The sequence below is a fragment of the Ambystoma mexicanum genome, chromosome 4q, assembly GCF_040938575.1.
Source record: "Ambystoma mexicanum isolate Mex_15411 chromosome 4q, UKY_AmexF1_1, whole genome shotgun sequence".
NCBI classification, from domain to species: domain Eukaryota; kingdom Metazoa; phylum Chordata; class Amphibia; order Caudata; family Ambystomatidae; genus Ambystoma; species Ambystoma mexicanum.
In genome coordinates this window covers 636,258,791-636,277,939 of record NC_090928.1, presented here as the reverse complement: position 1 = coordinate 636,277,939, position 19,149 = coordinate 636,258,791, and the positions used below count along the sequence as shown (strand labels likewise).

At 47.4% G+C, this 19,149-nt stretch overlaps 1 protein-coding gene across 2 annotated transcripts in view; it reads left to right on the top strand.

Annotated features, from left to right (window-relative positions):
* Positions 1 to 19,149, top strand: part of LOC138467890 (UTP--glucose-1-phosphate uridylyltransferase) — an 839,807-nt gene that overhangs the window by 450,193 nt on the left and 370,465 nt on the right. For both annotated transcript variants that reach the window (XM_069608192.1, XM_069608191.1), the window contains one exon: positions 5,629 to 5,814. In XM_069608192.1, the coding sequence (XP_069464293.1) occupies positions 5,629 to 5,814 (186 nt within the window). The remainder of the gene's footprint in view (positions 1 to 5,628; positions 5,815 to 19,149) is intronic.

Below are 19,149 nucleotides of genomic sequence, written 5' to 3'. Positions count from 1 at the left end.
TCCGTTTTTTTTAAATTTCTAATAAATATAGTGCTAAGAACAGGTTTCTTATTGTCGATTTTGTCTGAGGTCATCTCAAAATAGATAAAAAGTGATCCGACCGTGAGCAGGGACTCACATCTATGTTGGAAGGGGTAGTATTAAGACTGCACAGCCAATCAGAAGAGTGTCCTTTGACATGTGTAGGCACATTGATGAATTGGGAGAAGCCTAAATTAGCTAAGGCTCGATCTAATAATTTGGCATAAGGATCAGTACTATCTCCTAACCAGTAATTCAGGTCGCCCAATACAAGGACATTAGATAACGGTTTTAAAAAGGATAATAGCACATCAGATAGCTGGTTGCGAAAGTCCTTCATGGATTGAGGCGGCCGATAAAACAAAATAATATTTAATGTGTTCTCTGCATGCATTCTGATTTTCGCATGGAGTAAGTCACAATTGTCAATATTGCAAATATCGACTTTCCACACAGATAGAGAGACTTTAAAGATAAGGGCCACTCCACCTCCAATCCCTTCTTTTCTGTCTTGGCAAAAAAAATGATACCTATTGGGTAGAGCCAAAGCTAGGGTGGGGCCAGAGGCTGGATGATCCCAAGTCTCTGTAATAGCATACATATCTATATCATTTGAGGATGTACAAGATGCAACTTCAAGCGCATATTTCAGTAGGGAGCGTGTGTTAAATAATAAGCATTTTAATTTGCTTTTACGTAAGGTATTATTTTCTGCAAGGGGTGTGGTCCGATCAGGAGAGGAGGAAGTTTTGTCCTGTATGGTGTCATTGTGTACAGGCAAGTTAGAGGTGGTGTTGGTTATAGTTAGTGAGCCGCTAGCAACAGTAGCAGTATCATCAACAGTCATAACATCTCCGCCTAATCTATATGCGGTTTCCAGTTTAGAGAGAGTATCGGCTGAAAACAGAGTCAGCGTGTGGTTGTATGAGCAAGGCGGGTGCATATATGGCAGACATCTGGTTGCAGAGGTGAGCTGACCTAAGTTCTGAGTCAGTCCGCTCCTTGGCGATGAGAGCTAAAACATCCATAATCCCCATAATGCTTCCCTAGATACTTGACCAGCAGAGAAACGACCCCACAGTGCTTAATTTGTGGGGGTGGTTGCTGGTGGCCAACACCGGCACTCTTTTGGGCACCGGAACTCATGCTGGGCCAGCGCACGTGCAATTGCTTTGTTTGTTCTTCCGCTTCGCTTTGCTTCGATTATAAATCATTGGGATTTGTCATTCTGATCTTGATCGCTCTCGTGCTTGCAGGTTGCAGGCCATAGCTGGCTGGGCTTGGGAGGGGCCGCCAATAGCAATGAACAACAAACAGTTACAAACAACAGCCAATGAAAACTACCATTCTGTTGTTACTATGCAGTATTTGAAACATTCTGTATAGTAACACAGAATGTGCAGTTTTCATTGGCTGTTCTTCTGAGCCAGTGAAATTACATGGTGACGTGTTGTTGTTGCCACAGGAGGCAGTGCGGCGCCACCTTCATTTCACAAGTTACTGTGAAGTGAAGGTGTCGAGGCGTGGCGTCGTCGGTCCTGACTTGTGAGAGAGAGAGAGCCTGCCCTGCGTGGTGTGGCCTAGTTGCTTTATGGGGGCCCCCTCTGCCTGCTTTTTCATTTGTGCGGGTGCCAGTGTGCGCACCCAGCCCGCCCCACCCTGAGGCCCCGACAGGAGACCAAGTCCCAGCCAGCAAAGCAGGTAAGTTACTTGTTGTTGCGTGCGGTGCAGCCTGAGCCTGTCACAGTCAAGTGATCATGCAAGGCCCAGGTCGGGGCCCGGGTGGCGGCACGGTCCCCTGGTGGTGTCCTGACTGCCCAGGAGTCAGGACCCCACCAGGGGCCCATCCGCGCCTGGGCTTCTGTCTTTGTGACCTGTGTGCAGTGTGCTGCTGACTGCAGTCAGTGCCAGGCCCAGGCCAATTTCTGTAACATGGGGCTGCCGGCTGCCGCAGACTGAGTTGGATGACTCTGCCACGGGCGGCCAGGCACGTGGATTGTGCCCAAAAGTACATTTTAACTTTTTTCTTTGAAAACCTGGCCTTCTGTGGGGCAGGTGGCTGGGGCCCCGCCTCACGGAAGGTAGGTTTTAAAAGAAATAACTTATTTTGAGTGGCGGCTGTGGCCCATCACTTTGAAAGTGATGGGCCCTAGCCGCCCAAATATACGTTTTTTCTTTTAAAATCTTACCTTCCGTGGGGCCGCTGCGCTGTGCAGCTATTTTTTTCATCATCAGGCTCAGCATGGCCGTGGCGGCGGCGGCCCCACGGAAGGTAGCCTATGTGATTGAGGCAAGGCAGGGCAAGGCCCAGGACAGGGCGGTGCACGGTCGGCAGTGTGGTCCCACTAGTCTGTCACAAAATGAATTAAATGTCGTTTGCAACTGTGGCCACTTTTTTATTGGCGCCGAGCCCGACTTGAGACAATTGTATGCCCCAGTCCGACCCTGGATAGCATTCATCTAAGGGAAACATGAACTGTGAATTTTTGCCTGGGTGTTTCAGTTCTTCCTTTTAATGTTATCTGCCTCATTAGTTAACAAGCTTCAGCGAGGGGACCTGGTCCAGAACGGTGTAAGTATTGGGCCGAAACCGAACGGCTGCACTTTGCGAAAAAAGCCCATGCAAAGACGAACTTCTGAAATACCATTTCAGGCAAAGATACACACATGGAAACTAGATGGGGATAAACATGGTGCACGTGCCCACTAATCTGTCGTCATAAATAAAAGCACTAGTTGAGTCTTCGTGTATAATTCTCAACCGTCTTTTGCTGTCATTTTTTTTACATAATTCCAGCGCATGTTTTCTATCCTGATGTGTGGTTTATACACCAGGTGTGGCCCCTTAACCTGGGTGCAATACGCTCCGAGCATGTGCTCTGAATTAGAGCACATGCAATCCTCAGATAGGAATCCTCAGATAGAGGTGGGTGTCTGTTACACCCCGCAGTTTAGAGAAGTATGTCAAGAACATGTCAGTGGGAAGGAGATATCCGAATATGCATTCTCCTCTGGCTCGCTGGAAAGAGGCCCTAAAGCAGAAGTAGCACAGGCCGTTGATTTCAAAACAATGTCTTGCAGAAATGACTTTTTCCAAGTTATACAACACCATGCTCATGCTTGAAGGAAGGGTGAAGGGGGATGCATTTATGAGATGTGATGACTGATAAGGGCTTGAGAGTAAATTGATTACACAAAACACCTGGATGAGGTGGCTGAGGAACGGGCTGAGGGCAGGGTGCTCTTCCTGAGGTAACCGATTAACAATACTTGGTGTACTTTTACAGACTGTCAGATGGGGCACAAGGGGTAGAGACAAATACAGTGCAACAGTGACTGAACAGAATGCTTTTTTATTTATTTGCATTTTTAAAGCACTCACACAGCCCAGCGGCATCGAGGCGCAGTCACAGGAGGAGCATGTCTTAGTTGTGTATTTATAACGCGCTTAATAACCAGAGGTTTCTAAGCAAGGAGTCGGGGATCGAACCTGTGTTGCTTCATGTCGTCTTGCTTCCTATCGAGCACATTGCTGCTGAGCTATCCTGAGCCCCAGGACAATGATTGCAAAGCAGCTCCACTCAGAGCCATTTGGGAAACAGGGCGGTGGAAGGGGGTGGGCCGGGCGGTGGGGGATCATTCTACAAAATTGACAAATAAGATAACATCCACAGGTTTGCAACAATTTTATCAAATGCGTTATCACTTCGAGGACAGCAAGTATGGTCCAGACGTCTAACAAGTGTGGTCTAGAACTTAGAAGTGTGTTCAAATGCACTCTTTTGCCTCTGGGTTTGCCAGAATGCTGGAACCAATACACCTACCATAACAAGTGTTTTCCAACTTTAAAGCATTATACTTTCTCAACCCATGTGTGCCCTTCCCCATCCATCCCACTACTAGCCTGTGCTAGCAGTTGCTGCAGCGCCAAACATGTGACATGGAGCAGCAGCAGTGTGATGGGCTGGTGGTGGGCCAATCTAGGTAGATCTAGCACTGAACTGGCACGGCCAGCGCGCCTACGCTGAGGGCGGTGCCGCGCCCGCACTGCGGGCGGCGCTGCGCCTAGCATTATGGGGGCAATATTTTTGGGGCACTGGCACTTACTTTTTTACAAATTAAGCACTGCGACCCCGTGACCCTGCAGCGCCACGGACCAGCACAGACCGGCTAATCGCTTTTGCACTGGCGCAATCTCTGGGATCGCGCTGAGATTGAATTTAAATGGGCAAGCTAAAAACGACATGGATGCTGGGTAATGTAGTTTATCCTACCCCCGGAAGCGTGCAGAAACACTACGTTTCTGTTTCAAATCGCTTTCGTGCTCCGTGATAAATACTAAGAGAGGCTTGTGCAGTTCAGAGAGGCACAGAAAGAGAAAAGAACAATCACAGGCTATTTCAGAAAAAAATAAAACACCATGATAAAACACACAATCAAATCCTAGATCTGGTGCAAGTTAAGCTGTGTTTTCCACCCTCTGTTATGTTAGTGGGATTTATGGTGTCGAGGCGCTCTGGTAGATCTGCAAAAATGGGTTGCTGGTTTAGCTTGTTGGGAACAGGTAGAACAAGCCAGATAGCTTTGCTGTAATGTTGGTGGATGCAGTTGGGTAGTACCAGATTACTGTCTGTGGCACTTTTTCAAGGAGCTTTGTGCAGAGGACTGGGAGCTATATATGTAATTGGGGAACTGCTGGCTTAATGTATAGTGCATTTATGCATTATGTTTTGTTGTCATTTGAATTCTTTTCATGCCTCCACACCGTACCACTCAACACCTGGCCTATCACAAATTACATATGTTCAGTAAATCTGCTAAGGCACCCACTATGTAATGCGTTTCTGGTTGAAGTGCTAAACATATCAACCAAATAAATACAAACGTAAGATGGCTCTGCTGCGAGGGAAGGGACACATGCCAGTCTTATGTACAGGATGTGCGAAGAAAGAGGTACCACATTCGGAAAAAGATTGCTTCAGAAGGAACCCATTTATAAATTGGACCTGATGCATGTGCAGGGTTGAGAGGCAGGTTGAAAAAGCCTCCCATTTAGACGTACGCCTCCTTTGAAAATCCACAAATGAAATCACTGTGGTGGCACGCTACATTTACAATGAGCATATCTTCTCTGTGCGCTCCCCCAGCTATTGGACTACTCTACATTTGTCGCAAGGGCACTATGTCTTATTCTACAAACCTTTCACATTGCCTTCTAATGTTGTTGCCCTTTTCTCAGTCGTTTGTACAGCACTGGTGACAGCTTAACAAAACTAAACAATGTATTTAATTACTGAATAGAGCAGTTTTTGAGGTTTGCAGAGAACATAAAAAGTTGTATTGTTTCAGTAAAGAAAAGCATGACCTTTGCCCATGTAGAATTTTAGTTTAGTCTTTCTTGAACTTCAAAAACTGGCTCTAGCGCCATTTCTCGTAGTGCTTTGTTGTTGATGGTTCATGTACACCTATTGTGTTGACTAAGGTGGTGTGGTTTCCAGGACATTCTAGATGTTGTGTTTGGGGGGTCATTGTCACACACGTAAGTACACTAACATTATAAGCATCTGAATTTCTTTTACAAGATGGTTCCTTCTCCTTTCTTTTCAGATCCAGCCCTATGAGAAGATTAAAGCCCGTGGCCTGCCCGACAGCATTGCTTCCGTCTTGGACAAACTGGTGGTGGTGAAATTGAATGGTGGTCTCGGCACCAGCATGGGCTGCAAAGGCCCCAAGAGCTTAATTAGTGTCCGCAATGAAAATACTTTCTTAGACTTGACTGTGAAACAGATTGAGGTAAGTCACGAGACCATCATCCAAGAGACAGCAGTAATGCAAAGCGCACAATGAGCTGAATTAGTGGCTGGTAGCTCACTGTTTGTGCCATTGTAAGTAACATATTTCCATTTGTTTTACTTGTTTCATTGTATTTTGTTGCATATCGCTTTCATTTGGTGGTGGTTTTGTGTCAGTTGGTTTTCATTTTTTTCATTTATTTTTGGGATTAACTAGGTCATGGTGGCCATTGTTGGATATTGCTCCAATGGCTAAGAATCATTGATGTGCAGTAACACGTAAAATGGAAGTTTACCTTTCCCTCCAAGATGCCGTTATAAATCGCAGAAATGTGCAGCTTTATTTGATCCGCATGTTCCTTCCTAGCACTTCTAAAATGGTTGCCTATGGTAGAAGGCACAGCAGAACGTTTGTTCTCTTTTATGGCTTCAGATACCAAGGGCCGTCCGGTTGATGTAATAAGACGAGCAAATTAGCGTCCTTTTTTGGCCTGATAGTTTGTCATTTGCATGGTGTAAACCTACTTTTCGATGCAACAAGTAGGGGGACATTTAATGTAGAGGTAATGGCAATTGCATTACCTTTGTGAATGGGCAGTTGCCATTGAAATGATGCCAGTCAGCAATTTTTTTTAGGTGAACATGGAATGTGGCAGAGCACGTTTATTTAGTCTTAACATAGACCAGCCACTCAGATTTGAGACTGCACTCCCATCAAAATCATGCATACCTCTCGCATAGTTGCAACAAGACCAGTCTTTTCTAGTGCTGGACATACTGTGTTGGGACAGGACAGCATCTCTCCAGAACCGATAAATGTAGCCTATTCAAGGGCCGTATCCACTGGCTAGATTGACCCAGGAGGAGGAGACCAAGGCGAAGGGGATGGCAGCTTGGTGGAGAGACCTAGAATGAATGGAGTATGATCGTTGAAATATTGAGGGTGTGCAAACAGGACACAGGCCGTTAAGAATGTGCCCTAGGTAATCAGTTAGTTCGTAGTCCCCTCCCAGGTCTTGGAGACCACCAAATACCACAGCACCTACCAAGGACGTGGTTCTGTCGTACGGCACCACTAAAAGGAGAGCGGAGTGAGCTTCCAGTCTGACAGGCTTTTTCAGGTGTTAGGAAAGTTTCCCTACTATGGTATAGACGGGCGCACGCACAAACTCTCTCATACAGGTACCTGGACTATGGACTCTTCATTGTCAAACATGGTCTGCCGAATGAGGTTCTGATAACAGGCAGGCAACGGGAATCAAGAGTCACTGCGGTGTCAGGCAGAACAGAAGGAAGATATGTGGGCTGGGTGGCAGCTGTGAATTCCAGAATCAACTGCTGACAAAAATGGAATAAGGCAAATGTGGACTAACCCTAATGGTTACCACATATTCCAGTAGCTGCCATCAGAAAAACGAGATCAGCGTGTCTGCGGGACCAAAGTATGGAGGCCACCTTAATGCAGAAGCGGCTACCAAGGGGAATGACGAGCGCCTAGCTGCAGATCCTGATTCTGTGGATACGGAACCCAGGAGTGGCCACTATAGTCTGAGGATGAATGCAAAGGTTGTAGACGGTGTGGCAACCACAGGGAATGCTTGGTTGGGTTCCTATGGTCCCTTGTGCTTGTCTTCATCGCGACTTCTACTTCTGGCTGGCGGGTAGTTGTCCTGGTGCATCTACTGTTCTTTTAGTCTGTCTGGGTTGTCGCTGCTCCACAGTTCAAGGACCTTAGTAGTGGATCCTCTCGCCAGACCTGTAATAGAAGGACAGTACATACTCGGTTCCCGCAACTCTTTTGAGCCAAATCCTGAGTGACTGGAACCATGAGCCTTTGTCCCCGGGTCCTGCTATATCATTTAGAATCCTCTTCAGTGGTAAAAACAAACATAAAAGGAGTATTTGTAAAGCACACGCTCACCCCCAAAGGGGCATCTTGGTGCTAATAACAGATGTTAATTGTTAGCCAACTTAATGGTACTGAATGTATTGACCTCGGAAGAATGAAGGGCTGAATGGACTTGCCAGGATTCGAACCTGTGGCCATGAGGTCAAGCACAGGCCCCTGTAGTAGATGCAATAGGCCACTGACCCGGCTCCCCTGGGTCCTGGAGTAGCATAGTGCTGCAGGTCCTCTTTTACCATGGTGTGCCATTAACTTGCATTGGTTCGAACCTTGCTCTGCATCTTCCTTCTATGGACGGCTGGGCTGGTTACCGAACCTGAAACTGAAGCTCTTCAAGGGGTTATTCTCTTATGTACGATGGGGTTGGTTGCTACTTTGAATGCACCTGGGGGCTAGAGCAAGTACTTACCTGGCGTTACCCTGTAACTGTGGCTATTGACTTTGTCCCGTTTCTTCATATGGGGAGCTTGCTACAAGCTTTTGAACAATGCTAAACTGACTGACAAGGGTACGTACTGACTTTACCCATTTTTTTCATGGGAGCCCATGAGGGTCCCTGTTGTTTCTCACCAGCATGTACTTGGGGTTTATTACAGAATTGAATGTAAGGAATCACTGTGCTGCGCTCCTGCTTATTGAAATGTAATAATTACTGTAGGCCACATTACGAGTTTGGTGGTCATACGCGGTAAATCTGCCAAATGACTTCCAAACTCGATTACTGTTACTGCCACTGGGTCCCGCAGATTTATTTTGTGGTAGTGCAGTGTTAATCTCCATTTTACCACCAATTCCGCTGATTTTGTTTGGCAAGGTGGGGGATTCGCCCAGACATGGGTGCCGTGCCTGCTGGGCCTAGAGACCCAAGCTACTCCTCACTGATGATACCCAACAAGGCTGAAACATGTCTGGGGATGCTTGTGGTCTTGTGCAGAAGGGATGTGACCTAGCAGTTCAGGCTGGACTACCCCTTTGCGGGTGGGACCAAGCCTGATTTGCATATGGTCTTTCCCCTTCTGTAATGGCTTGGCAGGCGAAGAACAATGGTCTGGAGGGTTGCCCAGAGCAATGCCAGTGGTTAAGATTCATTCTAGGGGGGCGTGGCCAGCGGGCTCAGCATCAAGTCGTGATCCGGGTGAGCTCCCGGGCCGCCAGCAGAATCCTCCATAATCCAGAAGAAAGCTGTTGAAACGGAGGCGAACAGCCACAGCAAACAGGAGCAGACATTCGTCGCTACAATCGGCTGAAACTGGGAAGCATTCCGCTGTACAGATTTCGAGAAATCCGTGGGGAATGAATTTTGCGACCAGCACTGAAGTGAACCCAAGTTGGTCGCTACGTGCCAAGTCAGAGGAGCAGTCGCAACGGACTAGCACCCTCGGAGAAGAACAGCGCTGGAGAGCTGGGAGACCTGGAGAAGTCAGAGGCATCCTGCATCGCCACTCCTGAAGCGACCGACGGACGCCCGAAACGAGTGTCCCTCGTAAACAGAAGCAGACGGGGCGGACGAGACAACGGACAAGGGAGCCCGATCCGGGGCTCGGCGGCCCTGCGGTGGAGGCGAGCAGCTTCAACCTGAACCCCTGCTCGGTGACTGGTGACTAGAGAGAGCGACGGCACCCGGAACACAGCCTCACGCTCCAAACCGCGGCTTGCGGGCGCTCCGTACAACGTTGAGCGCCCGCTGACATCCTGCATAATCAAGCCGGTAAGGAGTGGGGGCGGTTGGATGATAAGGGCAGGGCACGGCACCAAGGGAACCACATTCCGCGAAGGGGAAATGGAACCACCCCCCTCCCCCACACAAACTACAACACTGGCCATACAAGAACTGGGACAGGAAGGGGTGCAGAAGGTAGATCCTGAGTTAAAGGGTAAAAACTACAGGAAAGCAAACCCCACTACTCGCTGCCAGCACAGCAAGAAGCAACGCAGGGATAAGGGCCCCAACAAGGGCTAAGAGGGCAGGGAAGGACATACAAGATCATACAAGCCCTAGAAGGGAAACTTAGGGGGGAAACTCCCCCATCCAATCCAGCTGAACAGGACTCCCCCGGGCTCCGGCTCCAAGCGGAACTTGAACTGCGACAACCCCTATAACTAGAGGGGGGGGAACCCACGAGCCAGCCCAGCAGCCGGCGGCACACAAGTATAACAGAACACAATAAGGAGAGTCCCCATATAGATAACAAAGAGCCCCACAGGTGTGCAGCACACTTTGGTCACTAACTCTCCAACAAACACGAGCGCCACTGTGCAGATTACTCCCGCAAGCTGACTCGGATCACTAAAGCCTGCACCAGCAAGAGCAAGCCAACATCCGACAACTGCAATGGGCAAAGATAGGACGACAACGAAAAAAGGGACCAATCAGAGCACGATGGAGCAATTCACAACCACCACCATGCCTCCACCAACGGAAGCGGGCAGATCTGAGGATGCACAAAATCCTGAAGAAAACCTGTCCCTAAGGGATGTGATGAACGCCATCTCCAACTCATGTACCTCTATGGAGGTCAAAATGGACGGCGTTACCACAGAAGTCTCCCTATTACGCCACGATCATCAAAAGCTCTCATCCCGCACTGGATAGGCAGAGACCCGTATATCGGTTGCAGAAGACGAACTGAGAGGCATGGGTCAGCAAATGAATAGAGCACTGGAACGCATAAAGGTACTAGAGAGCAGGGTGGAAGAGGGGGAAGGCAGGTCAAGGCGGAACTTCCGCATACTTGGCCTGCCCAAAAAGGCTGAGGGGGAGAGCATGGAACTCTTCCTAGAACAATGGATTGCCGAACTATTTGAACCCAAGACTTTGTCGAAACTGTTCTCAATAGAAAGGGCACATCGAGTTCCGACGGGCAGGCAGCTACCTGGTGGACAACCGCGAACAGTAGTAGCGAAGATCCTTAACTACAGGGACCGAGATGCAGTGCTGAAAATGGCCAGGGCAAAGGGTGACATAACATATAATGGCTCCAAGATCGGCTTCTTCCCAGACTTCACTAGGGAAGTGCAGAAAATGAGGCAATCCTTTGACCCCCCTCAAAAAGCGCCTTCAAACACTGAACGTGAAATATGGTCTCCTGTTCCCAGCACAGCTGAAGATATACCACAATGGCACGACAATACACTTCACTGACCCTAAAGAGGCATGGACCTGGGCAGAGAGAAATCTGAAAGGAGACTGGAATCCACGCAAACGTCAAGATTGGAGAAGAAACAGGTCACGGCTAAACGAACCACCAGAAAGGCCATCCCATCAAGAAATGGATGCGATACCACAGAGAGAAGATGAATGACTGTGAAGGCAGATGAAATATGAAAACAGAAACGACATGAAATTAAACGAACTTTGTTTGACACATATTGCAACCGGAAAATGAATTCTGGCGGCCCACAGACCAGCACGACACACCCCCACCCACAGCAGCAAGTGCACACCGAGGTATTTCCAATACCAAAGAGAACTACGCACTTACGATTAGTTTGATTGGTTAATTGTTTTGTTTCAATGGGCAACGGATGCTTCAGTTGGGGGTGGAGTATGGGTAGAGGGCGTTGGGAGTTACACAGGTATTCGCTAATCACATGGCTCAGCAAGGCTGCAGCAATCACAGCATGTATGAAGATCGCAAGGGAAGGACATTTGCAAATAACGCCAAATCCAAGGAGTAATGGCCACATCAAGAAATAATACAAAAAAGTTAGCCTTCATGACATGGAATGTGAACGGCCTGGGAAACAGCATAAAACGAAGACTAGTAATGCAATACATAAAGCGGCAAGACCCGGATATAGTAATGCACACTGAAACACATCTGGCGGGCACAAACTGCCGATTCTTCAAGAGAACCATGTATAGGACAGCAATTCACGCAGGGTTCTCCATGGGCTCGAGGGGAGTGCTAATACTGATAAACAAAAGGACCCCGATCGACATATCTAAAGTAATCCAAGACCCTGGAGGTAAATTTGTTTTCATACAAGGTACACTATGGAACCAAACCATAGCTATACTGGCAGTCTATTCACCCCCGACACTCATGGCAGCTTTAATTGAGGAGATTACACCAATAATAGTAAATAGCCCAACGGATACTTTGTCAATGGGCGGAGACTTCAATGAGGAGATGAACATCAGTGAGGACCGCACGCATACAAGGGGTAGAAACCCGGCACTACCAACCAAGCTTGCTACCTTCACGTCGGCACTGGGCCTGAGGGATGCATGGAGAGACCTTCACCCAGAGGAGAGGCAATTCTATTTCCATTCGGGCGCACATGCGTCAATGTCCAGATTGGACTACTTTTTCCTCCCCGGCAAAAGCATACACAAAGTAATAGAGGCGACATTACAACCCAGAGGGATCTCAGATCACTCCCCACTCACAATGCTGCTTGAGACAGAGAGACCTCAGCCGCCACCGAGGTGGCGAATGAATGCATACTACCTGGGATTCCCGGAACTAACAGAAAAAATTCAGGAAGCAACGGCAGCATACTTTGAACTGAACCAAGACTCAGTGGAGGACGCGGGGATAGTATTGGAAGCATACAAGGCAACCCTGAGAGGTGAAATCCTAAGCTGGACAGCAGCACACAAAAAAGCGCACCAGCACGAAGTGGAAGCTGCAGAAGCAGAGGTGAAATGGGCTGAGGCAAATTTCATAAGCACGGGAGCGGTGAGAGACAACACAACCTTACAAGTGGCGCAAAAGAAGCTACATAATGTGGCGCTGACATGCGCGAAACATGCACACAGAACAATACGCGCCAAAATATACGAAACGGGAGATAAGGCCAGCAAGATGCTTGCATGGCTGGAAAGGAGAGAAGAGGGCCACCTACAAGTACGCCGGATAAACACCACAAACACCGAATGGGCCACAACGGACCCAGATATTGCGGAAGCCTTTGCAACCTATTATGAAAACCTATATGCCCCGCCGATGACCCCTACGGATCCCAGCATACTGGATACGCTGACCATTCGGGACCTAAATGAAACACAGAGGTTGGCACTCGAAGCTGAAATAACAGAGGAAGAACTGACAACTGCCATCTCCCAGCTCCAAAATGGGAAAACCCCGGGACCCAATGGCTTCCCAGTGGAAATATGGAAGAAAATTGCCACCGCAGAAGTGGCACCACACATGCTTAAAATGTTCTTGCATGCAAAGAAAAGGGTATCCTCCCGGCGGATTTAAGAAAGGCCAGTATAGTGGTGATACATAAAGAAGGCAAACCTCCGGATGCATGTAGCTCCTACCGACCAATCTCACTCATAAACACTGAAGCCAAAGTACTGGCAAAAATACTAGCCAACAGGCTACAGACAGTGATAACATGCTTGGTCCATCCGGACCAATGCGGCTTCATGCCACAGAGGTCCACACGAATGAATATTCATAGACTTCAAACAGTCATCGAAAGATCACCGGCCCTACAAGACAGAATGGCGCTCCTCACTATCGACTTTGAGAGAGCCTTTGATTCCGTCCACTGGGAGGCCCTGTGGATCATAATGGCTAAAATGGGTTTCGGAGCTCAATTCACAAACTGGGTTAAACTCCTATACAAAGCCCCAACAGCAGAAATCAGAGTAAATGGGTGGTCCTCGCGAAGCATAAAACTTGGGAAAGGTACCAGACAGGGATGCCCCCTATCGGCGATGTTATTCGCACTGGCAATTGAACCACTAGCGATAATGCTCAGAGAATCCCAGGAATGGAAAGGGTTCCAGTGGGCACAGGACTGGGAAGACAAGGTTTCCCTATACGCCGACGATCTTCTAATCTACCTGAGTGACCCAGCTCTCTCTTGCCCCATCATCACAAATATACTAAACACCTATGGGATCTTTAGTGGGCTAAGGGTAAACAATGATAAATCCCTGCTATTCCCGATCAAGGGACTTGATCCGACAACTCTAAATAACTGTCTGTACAAAACTGAAAAAGAGCAGTTCCGATACCTCGAGATACAGATCACGACAGATCTAACACAATATACAGAAAAAAACCTACACCCAATAAGAGACAGATTTGTGAATGATGTGAGGCACTGGATGACTCTCCCGCTCACACTACTGGGAAGAGCTGCCCTATTCAAGATGCTCGCCCTCCCCCGTTTCGTATACATCCTGCAGAACGCACCGATATACATACCGAAAATAGAATTTCGCAAAATAGATGAGAGGCTTAGGAAACTGTTGTGGGGAGGAGGGCATCCTCGTATCGCACTGAAAACCCTACAGCACTCAGTATGGGAAGGAGGAATTGGACTCCCGCACCTACAAACTTATTATTGGGCAGCCCAGATGCCATTAGTGAATGACATCCTACACAACGACACAAGGCTACCGCACAACAGAGCAGATACTCAGGCGGAGCAAGGGATCACCCCGATAGAAAACCTCTATCAAAAAAAGAACACGGCAGAACACATCCACAATGGCCGCTCAGAGAATACAGATCTGGACGGACGCACACAAGCACCTGGGATGGGAAGGGAAGGTCACACTGAAACAGCCCCTGTGGCATAATAAGCATCTTCCAGAACTCAGAGGAATCCCCAAGTGGACGGCCTGGGGTGAAGCTGGAATCAAAAGACTAGAAGACATGGTAATGGAAGGAGAAATAAAATCATTCCAAGCCCTAAGAGTCGAATTCAATCTCCCTGCCTCAGAATACTTCCACTACAGGCAAATGAGACACGCCCTTATCACAAGTGAGATAGACCTCCCTAATGTACCAGAGTGTACCCCGATCGAGAGGAACACAGTGATGGAGCAAATTGATCATAAAATAACCTCTACAATGTACAATGCAATCAACTCATTCACTACAATGGAACTCACAGAACTTAAAGAGAAATGGGAGAGAGACGTGGGCCCAATTCAATCAGAGGACTGGATTACTGCCCTCATGTACCCCAAGGAGACAGCAATCTCTGCCAGAATCAGGTTGATCCAACTAAAAATCTTGCACAGAATATATTATCGCAGAGAGGCTTTGCTTCAATGGGGAAGGGCGACTGATCCCAACTGTCTACGATGCCATCGAACGAGAGGGACCTTCTTCCATATCCTGTGGGAATGTCCACAAATACAAGACTACTGGCAAAAATGCTGCGACAGGCTATCAATAGTAGTTGGCCGCGGGATACCGATGGACCCCAAACTCCTGATACTAGGGATAGATGCAGAGATAGAGCTATCTCGATACGAAAAACTCATGTTGGCAACATCCACTGGACTTGCAAAGAGAAACCTAGCCCAATTATGGGGCTCGGCCTCACCCCCATAATACGAGAAATGGGTAACGGATGTGGACATGTGTGTGACGATGGAAACGAGAGTGTATACCACAAGAGGAGGTCCAGAGTAAGCAGCCAAGATATGGCAAAGATGGGAAGACACCTGAAGGCATGTAAAAAGGAGCCTAGAATCTGATGAACTGCCAGAATAGAACTCATGCATGCGATCGAGACGATCCTAAAAGTCATCGAGCATAACAGATCTACAGAATAAAAGGAAAGGAGAAAGAATTCAAGCTTTGTGAAGAAGTGTATACATGTGTGTTTAATGTATTGACTAAGTGTTAATTAGTCGCTGTTTTGTTTTGTTTGTACCTATAAAACAATAAAAAATATTATATTAAAAAAAAAGATTCATTCTAAACCTTCCAGCCATCACCTCTTTGGTTTTGCGGGGGATTTGCCTCCACCATACCACCAAATGTATAGTGCTGGGTTGATGTAATGCAGCAGTAACATAATTCCGGCCGCATTATTGCCATTTTTACCTGCAAGGCCATACTTCTAATTAGACACTGTGTCTGTTATTTGTATGCACTCATTTCTTGCCATTTGAGACCACTGTTATAAGTTTAAGTGTATACTAAATTTTCGTTGCTCTTTGGGACATTGTTTAGAATAGTTAATCCCTTTACTTCCTATAGGCACTACACTAAATATATTGTCTACCTGTTTGTTAACTATCCTACTGTGGGGGATTACAGTGAGTATTCATGTATTGGCCTTTTGATTCATGTAAATGACCAAGTAATGTTTTATAATGTCTATGGTTCCCTATTTGCCCCACCCCTTAATCTTTTATGTATTGAGTTTACCACTTGCTATAGCGCATATATTTGGGTTAGGATTAGGAAAGGTCTACCTTAGGCCCTCTGCTGTCTCTGTGTCTGTCTGTGTGTATATACCTTTGAGGCTTATGTATCTTCTTAGATACACATGACATGCTTTGCATAAGCTGCCATCTAGTGGTTAATGTCTTGTCATGCTATCTCTATTCTACATGTACAGGTATCCATGATCCCTCAAGGGTTGCCATCCTCTGTTTTTTGTTCTGCCATTGGATTGGATGCGTGCATGTGAAGGTCTTTTCTGTAGAACATTCTGAATGACGTTAGTGAAATATCAAGGCTGAACTCGGGGTACCCTCAACATCAACCACTCCGGATAAACCAGAAGCAATGGATGACTGCATTAAACACTGTGCCAAAAAGCCAAATGACATTCTACAACATCTGAGAACCTCACAGTAGTAAGAGTGGGGGGAGTAAACATGAATGCCTCGCTATCCCCTTTCTTTCTTAGTCATTAGCTCCCTGATGCCCCTCGGCTCCCATGGCATAATATCACTTTTAAATGATGCCCTTCGTGTAATTCTAAATTTCCTAGGAAGGACCTGTGCATCGTGTATGCAATACCCATTTTCCAAGACACCATAAAGAGGATTGGAGCGGAGCATGCTAGCTCTTCAAGGTGCTGGGTTGCATATGCCATGCAGCCTGAGAAAACTCATTGCTAGTTGACGTAGCCCGAGGAGACAAGTGTCTGTTTCGAGAATAATACCAAGGAGCTTCTAATTGGGGGAAAAACATGTTTCCTTACAGCCGGACCCAAGATCCATATGGCAGACATCAAGTCATGCTATGTTCATGTTCACAACACCTGGCGTCCACAAAACTCACAACCTAAATTAAAGGCCAAAGCAAAGACTGACCAAGTTCATCTGAAGTCTAGCATGGAAGTCTCCATGCTCATGCCTAAGGCTAAAATAGTCGAAGTCATATGTAGAGTGCAGCCCATTTGGAGTCCGCACCGTCACAAAAGATGAAGGAAAGCCACTCAGTCTATTTCTGAACACTTAATCTATACACATAAAAAGTTGGACAGTGCCAAAACAAAAAGTCTACTCCAACAAACCCAGCCAAACGGCACAAGGACACACACAAAGTCCAAAGCACATACGGCGGTCCCAACACTGAAACACTAAACGCTGACCCATCCACAGGCATGTATGAGGAGGAAGGTTTCCTGTTTAGCACAGTACGAAGGACTAATAGATTTTCAGAGTCAGAGGATGCGGTTTACCAGGTAGAGCCAACGGTAGTTTCACTCAGGCCGAAAAACCTAAAAAGACACGCACCATGGAACAAATAAATACTGCCATGCTCGTTTATGGGATATTATCAACCGCATCCCATCAAAAGAAAACAAGAACACACTCAAGATAGTGTACACACCAAGATCTAAGTTCCACTCAGAACAGGAGGAAGATTTTGTAGAGCAGGAAGAAATCTACCAAGAAGTGTAGGATCTTTTAGAGGGGGGGCAGGGGGGTAAAGACATCAATCCAGAAAAGTATCCCATTCCCTCTACAGATATGGTAGAGCCATAAATAAAGACATCTCCTACTGAGAACCAGTGTTTATACAATGACCTACTTAGGAGAGCAGCTGAAAAACATAGCATTCAGACTCCTGAATCGGATGAAGATACTGAATTCATTCGAAGTCATATTACAAGAGAGCAAAGCAATCTTCTAGACCATTCCACTCCTCATCGTACCATCCTTGATTAACCCTCTGTTGTCAAAAGCTGTTAACATGCACTTTGAAACTCAATATAAGGCTGCACCAAGTGATCCACCGTATATTACTAGCAACTAGCCACAAATTATGTAGTAGTAACTAGGAAAAGGTGAGGCACCACATTATTCAATAAGGAGTACCCACCAGAGCAGGAAAGCAAAACGATCTATGCTTACTCCTACATCCCATCCCCTTTCCTACATACTTTTGGGACATTCCGTCCATCGGGACGGGACCGGAGCACTTTTGATGCATCAAGAATAACTGTTTGTCCTTCTTTTATATTTATGCGGGCACGCCGCACATGACCATAGCCCCGCCTTCCTGAGCTCCACGCCGCGCATCACCCTTCAGTCTCTGCGGGGTCAGACGCACTTGCATTTTTTTTCCCTTGTTCCTGCTCCGGTTCCACAGTCTTTTTTACTCCGTCTATGCCGGAGCATCTTGGATTTGTGTCATGTTCTTCGTTCGAACGTCGTTTCACAAGGGCAGATCCCCTTTCTCTCTGTCTGGAGTGCTTGGGCCCGGATCATCGGTGAGACTCTTGCTTCTACTGCCACTCCCTCTCCATCCGGGCACTCCATCGTCGGCTTATCAGGTCGGAGTAGGTGTTCCAACGTATTCCACCTCCGCATTTACAGCAGTTCATCGGCAAAAAAGGAAGCGTCCGGTAAATTCCTTCCTTTTTATGGCAACCCCAACCAGGGGACTCCTTCCTAGGGCCTTCTAGTTTCGGAAGGGCCCAAGTGGCTCTGGTACCAGGGTTCTCTCTGAGGTGTCGCAAAAGGGATCTAACCTGGATTCCGAGTTTGCTCCGAGGCCCCCTGTCAAGGGGCTGTGAAGACAGGTTCCCCATCTGGGGGCTAAGGTTAAGCCCAACATTTCTGGGGCTGTTTTGACTGGGATTATTCCTGAGGTTTCCAAGTCTGGAACTAAACGTACCAAGCCCAGTCTTGAGGTTTCCTATATAGTGACTAAAGGCACTGGGGTTATCCCTGAGGATCCCCAACTAGGGGCTATATTTAAAACTGGCAAGATCGAGGGGCCTTCTCCGAGGGCTCTGGCTACGGTGCGTGACCCTAAACCTTCCCACAAACAGTCTTGTGGTTGAACCGATCCTGCTGAGGGGGCAAAGAAGGAGGGCAAAGGCTGTCACAAGGCTAAAATAGATTTTAAAAAGCCCCTGAAACCCCTGTGGTGACAATGGCCTGACTGATATCTGTGACACAGTTGACCTCAGGCAGTGACAAAATGGCGGTTGAACCCACGTGGTCTGATGCAGCCATTTTGACAAGCTCTTTCACACCAACATTCTCAACGGCTGGTACAGAGGGGCCTATATTTGTGGCTGAGCAGCATTTTCCACGGAATGTGGACAATAGGAATCCTTTCTGCTCTCCAATGGATTGGCGTGCTCGGTTTCCGCTGCCACACACAATCTTGCTCCCTCCTGCATCCGCTCCCTAGTCTATGTGGATCCAGTTGGTGGAGGGCCATCCTGGCAACCAGCCTCTTTACAATACTGGGG